The sequence below is a fragment of the Myotis nattereri genome, assembly GCF_964212035.1.
Source record: "Myotis nattereri genome assembly, chromosome: 3".
Lineage (NCBI taxonomy): Eukaryota > Metazoa > Chordata > Mammalia > Chiroptera > Vespertilionidae > Myotis > Myotis nattereri.
Window position 1 is genome coordinate 166,564,064 of NC_138077.1, and position 6,000 is coordinate 166,570,063.

At 46.9% G+C, this 6,000-nt stretch overlaps 1 protein-coding gene across 1 annotated transcript in view; it reads right to left on the reverse strand.

The window, feature by feature from the left end:
• LRRC7 (leucine rich repeat containing 7) overlaps nucleotides 1–2,066 on the reverse strand; it is a 481,537-nt gene extending 479,471 nt beyond the window's left edge. Inside the window, exon 1 of the mRNA XM_081085905.1 lies at nucleotides 765–2,066. Within this exon, the coding sequence (XP_080942031.1) occupies nucleotides 765–766 (2 nt within the window). The 5' untranslated portion in view covers nucleotides 767–2,066. The remainder of the gene's footprint in view (nucleotides 1–764) is intronic.
• Between the last annotated feature and the right edge of the window lie 3,934 nt (nucleotides 2,067–6,000).

Genomic DNA, 6,000 nt, shown 5'->3' on the forward strand with positions numbered 1-6,000 from the left:
TGGGCAGGAGTTGTCTAGCTTAGGGGGAGGGAGGGAGGGAGGGAGGCATGGTTCTCCCTGACTCCCAGGGAAAGCATTCACTCCATTGCTCCCCACTTCTTTCGGTCCTCATGTCCTCCAGTCTGTCACACTCCTCATCCCCTCCACCTCCCCAAACCCCACCCTGTGCCTTCAATCCCCAGTGGCATAAAGATCTTCTAATTGTATCTTTCAAACAGACATCCAACAGTAATACTATACCTTCCAAGATAAAGGGCCAAATGAGACCTGCCACAAGTGGTGTGTGTGTGTGTGTGTGTGTGTGTGTGTGTGTGTGTGTCAATTTAAAAAAAAGCGCTTCACCCGCAGACCCCTCGGAAGCTGACCGGAGATGCCCGCGATCATGAAGAGGAGCTGAGACTAACCTCAGCTCGGCCAGTGGTCCCAGCACGAGCGCCTAGCACTCGCTCTTTACATTTCCTTTCAGCAGCAGGTAACCTTTTAGGGTCTCCCGCCAGCCAGCCCAGGCCACTCGGTGCTCCCCTGCACCCACACAATTAGCACCCCATTTCCAAATGCCCCGCAACCTACCACATCCCTGCTGCCTCCAGGGGCCACCGCGAGCAGCTCCGGGAGAGCGCTGAAGGCTCCAGTCCTCCCGCCCCCGCCCCCCGCCCCCCGCCGGCCGCTAGGGTCCCGCACCTCCAGCGCGCCCTGTCCGCGGCCGCCAGCGGCGAGGGTCTCCGCAGCCGCCCTGGGCCACCGAACAGGAGTGTCCTACTCACATGGCCGGCCGGAGAAGCTGCCCATGAGGTTCCGGAGAGAGCGACTCGTGCGGCTGCCAAGGGTTATTCCTTAAAGTGTTCGGGGTCCGCAGTGGAGTGGGCACGGGCGTCCTCGGAGGCGGTGCGGAGGAGGGTGGTCACAGGAGGAGGCACAGGAGGAGGAAGAGGGGATTCCAGGCAGGTGCCACGTTAGACCATGATGCCGGTGCCCTTCAGGTGGACGGCGGGAGAGGTTCCGGCGGGAAGCGGCCGAGGGGAAGCCCGAGGCGCCGGCGGGGGAGGCAGGAGCGCTTCCACTCCCCAGCCTCCGCCTGCCGTGCGCGCCGCGCTAGCGACCGCAGCAGCAGCGGCGGCGGCGGCGGAGGCGCAGCTCCCTCCCCACCCCCAAAGGCTCCACAGACAATAAATCCTGGGCGGAGAAGAGAGGAGCAGAAAAGGCGAATCGTGCACCCAACTCTGTAACACCCCCTGACCGCGGCTGCCGCGCCTCGGTTGGGCGGGGGTCCCTGGGGACCAGGGGACGGTGGGCGGCTCGGAGGGGCTGTGCGCTCCCGCGGCTGCAGGCGACCGCGGTGGCCGGAGTGGGCTGCTGCAGGTCCCCTCCGGGGAGAACCCGCTGCCAGGGGCGGGGTGTCCGTGGCTTCGAGCCCGGGGTTCTCCTGGAGTGGGGTCCGCCTCGGTGCAGTGGCTCCGCGCACAGGTGCCGGGATTGGCAGGCGAGGAGGCGCTGCTCGCGGCTGTGTCTCCCTGCTCTCCCCGCCCCCTCTTTTTTTCCCACCCCCTTTTCCGACGACACCAGCTGCAGCTGCTTCAAAGTGTGAAAAATGTCAAGGAGATTTTCCCCGCGACTGGAGGGGGTGACCACGTTCACGGCTCTCGGCCCCTTTTTGAGAATCTCGCTGGCCCCTCTGACCTCTACTCGGGCTCCCCTGAAATAGAAGGAGAAAAATCCCAGTCGGGCGGAGAATGGAAATGCTTGCTTTGTCCCGGCTTTGTCAGAGGCTGCGTTTAGAAAACGGGGCAAGGGGCCGAGCTCCGGGCTTCCCTCGGTCGCCCCCGGGGCGCGAGGAAAGTGCTGGGACTCGGCGCCTGGCAGCGCGCGATCCCCGCTCCTCCCGCTCCTCCCGCTGCCGGACCGGCCCGGGGCGCTCGCGGCGCGCACGGTCCCGCAGCGCCGGCGCCTGGGCGGCAGAGCAGCTCGCGGCCTCTGCGCCTCCGGAGCGCCTGGGCACCCGCACCAGCTCGGTGACGCCGAGCTCGTGGCTCCGCAGGCTGCTGCTCCTGCTACCTCAGCAAAGAGGCGGCCAGGAGCGCCTCCTCGGGGTTTCCTCCCCCGCCCGCCTTTCCCGCTGCAGGTTGTTGGATGCCAAGGAGAAAAGTCTCTGCGTGGCGGTTGGGTCGCTTCGCATCAGTCAGTCAAGGCAGCGACCTTTGCGCCTGCTCTCGCGTTCCCTTCTTTTTTTTTTGGGGGGGGGGGGGGGGGCTGGGTTGATGCCCTGGGAGTGCGCAGAAAACAAAGGGGTTTCCCAACTACCCTCCTGCCTTGAACACTCTCTCACACACACTCATATCCTCCCTTCCATAAAGGCACACTCGGACACTGTATGCTCACACGCTTATATTTAAACTCATAAGCTGCAATATGCTAAGAAACACATTGATGAAGTTAGTACTATATTTAGATTTCTCTTTTATTCTTTAAACCCATCTGCTGAATCCCCTCTTTGGAAATGGCTTTATTATCCTGGAATCATTCTTTTGCGGAAGATAAGCCATAGGTTTTGCTTCCTCACAAGGGGAGAAAAAGAATCTTCTCTTTAGCTCTATAATGCTAATACAGTCAGGCTGCATGCCATTCAATGGCCACTCTAGGGTGGATGTAAGCTCACGGTTTACTAAAAAGAAAATGCACTTGCTTATATTCTTAGATTTGCAATGCTAAAATCGTCAAGGTCAAAAATCCTTTCTGGCTGCTAGGGATTTTCTAGGAAGAGTATCTGAAGACTGACACCTCTCCGCAGAGGACCCAGAATGAGGATTCCTTTCCACTTTATCTGGGCCATGAAGGTGGGCTGACTTTTATGGAGAGCCTCCTAGTATTTCATTAATTTAGTTAGACGGAAAAAGAAATGAGAGTGTATTTTGAAAAGCCAGACCGTTTTAAAACACCACTGAGAAAGGGTTCTAAAACAAATGGCAAGGAGATGAAAAAGATGTTCTAAGGACAAAATTTTTAATTGACCTCTGTGGAGCTCTATTTTTTCACCCATCGTTTTGTCCTTGCAAACATTTTTCACATCTCGGTGTTTCACCTGGGTGTAGTGATATGAAAAAATGTAGGTACTAATATAAAGTTAAAAAAAAATAACCTGCCATAACAAGTATACAACTGTAGCAATCTTTTATAGGCTTCCAGCTCTTTTGGATGCATTTTGCACAGAACTTTCACATACATTCTTTCATTCAATCCTTTCCTAAATTTATTTGGTGGATAATGCCCACACTTCCAGGAAGGGCACAAAGACTCAACTCAGAAAGCTATCCAGTTGAATTTCATATTTTAACTTCAGGATGCATTCCCTTCAATCTAAATATTTGACAGAAATTCTATTTAATGTTACAGCTAGTTATGAGTATAGATCCTTGAAAACAGGCTATGTCCCTACCAATGGCATTATCCTCCATGTGTCAAGTGGACTTGTTTTTCTAAGTGAAAACAAACATTTCTGTTCAATGGGAAGAAAGATGTTTTTGGAACCCTAATTAAAAATTGATGACTCCCCTATATATGTTGTAAACCATATGCTGCTATCCTTTCCCTTTTATTTTATCCTAGAACCACGACTTCAGGCCACAAAGGTCCAGAAGGATAAAAGATTTTAAATATGTGCAGATGTGATGTAGTGCCTATGGGTTTTAACAAACATGATTTTAGCATAAAAAAATAACAAGGGGGAAGAATATTCTCTGTAGAATAGGCTTTGGATACAATAGTCCATATTTTTTTCAAAGATTTCTAAGAATCTTGAACAAAATTGGCCACCTTCACTATCTAAACAATGAGGCATATTGAAGAGATTTCAATGGTTTCATAGAATGATGGAACTATTGAAATGCAAATGCAGATGCTGTCTCTAAACTCCAAGTTGCCCTGTCATCAACCCTCTGGAAATACAGATGACTATCTGAAAATTGAAGAAAGAAAGAGGAGTGTTAAATATCCTCAGGCTGTCATTCAGGCAGAGGTCCAACAATGAAAACAGAAACAACTTTAAAAATCAGATCAAGCCAGTTTTAACAGATTAGCTGTTCAGATTACATCTGTGAGTGACTAGACATTAAGCCTATAAAATTTTATAAGTTGTTAATTAATTACTTTGATTCACATTACTAAATTTTTTGAAATGATTATCTGTTCCTAGGACAAGCAGAACTAACCTTATTTGAAATTTAAAAAGACATAGGATGATATTAAGCAATGAGTTTTAATTTAACTATTTTTCCTAGTCTTTCTCTTTGGAAGGCCTGGAATGACACCTTTGCCTTAAATGATTTTCTCTTTATCAATTCTTGGTTAAAATATAACTATGTGTAGAAAGCACAATAATTTTAGCTTTACCAACTGTTACTATCTTAATAGGTTTGACTTAATTAGATATTAGTTCTTGGGGAAATAAAAAACATTGTTCAAGTTTGATGCATGGAGATACAGGTCTGAAGAGCTCAGAGCTTGGTAGGACAGGATCAATATCAGTGGAATACCTTAAGGGTAGGAAGTGCTGCATTGTTGTGGTTAGCTTTTGAAAAGCAGTGGAGAAGTTCTGAATAGGAAATGAAACTCATTAAGATTCATCTTCAAATTAGTTAGATGGCCTTCATCATGAAGCTTATCTTTCAGATTAATAATCTGTGCTTCCTAAAATGAATGCTTCTTTATTGTAGGTTTTAATTCATTTCCATAATTTTTATTTTTAAACATAAATTTGCATATTTAAGATACACAAAATACAATGAGCACTGATGTACCCACCATGCACCTTAATGAAACGCAGAAATTGAACTGGAATGCCCTGAATTCCCAGGTGCTTGTCTTGATGGTTTCGAAGAATGAGGCCTTGGACAAAAGGTGATAGGTGAAAAGTACAGAAACGTATTGCAAGCAGGCACTACCTCTAAAACCTAATTCTAAATTCTAAGCCTAGGACTCCGTCCCTCCTGGACAGATATTAAATAGGCTGCAGTTCTTTGTCTGAACCTGACCCCTTCTTATTGGTCATTTTGCTACATAGAATTAGTTTTCAAAGCTCAAAGCCCACGTGGTGTCCCCTACCCCCTCTCCCCCTTATCTTGTTGTTTGAGATACTTTGGATTTATCTTATAGCTCTGGCAGTTACCTTGGCAAAGAAAGCCTATCTTATGGTCCTCCCAGTTACTCAAGTCAGGGCAACTTTTGGCCTAACTTATGGTCACTTTAACTGCTCAGGCCCGAGATACATTTGATTTATGGCTGTCTTAATTGCACAGGCCAGATACACTTCTATTTGCCTATTCCATTTCTCTACTCTCTGTACAAGATAAACACCTGGCATCTTCAAGTCTTCATTATGTATTTCTTTCCTATAGACCCCTTTTTATTACTAAAACTTCCTAAACATGCCTAATTAAACTAGCTAGCTAACCCTTTCATTAAGAAGGAAAATTGAAGTTTCACTCCTATTCTTCCATTTCTGCTTCCCTCACACCACAGAGGTTACCTCATTCCTAAACGTTGTATTATTTGTACATTTATATATTCCTTACTGCTAAAAATCTTTTAGTATTTAACCCTTAATAAGTGAGATAAAGCAGTATGTATGCTTTCACAGATTGCTTTTGATTTAAAAACAACATTCTGTTTGTGAGAATCCTGATGTGTCACTCTGCTTCACTAGTTTTTACGGCTGTATTGTAACTGACTGTATGAATTTACTATATTCACATTCTGATGACAATATTTGTTTTTATAACTACATCTTATGAACATGTTTGTTTCCATCTCTTGATGTATAATTATGAGAGTTTTTCTAGTTTATATATCACATAAAAGTGGATTTCTTGGGTTACAGAATACATTTAATATTAAATTGTTTTCAAACAGTTTATATTCCTGCTATCATTTGTAAGAGTTTTTATTGATTAATATCCTAGCAGTACTTGGTATTATTAGACATTTTCATGTTTTCCAGTCTGAGGGGTG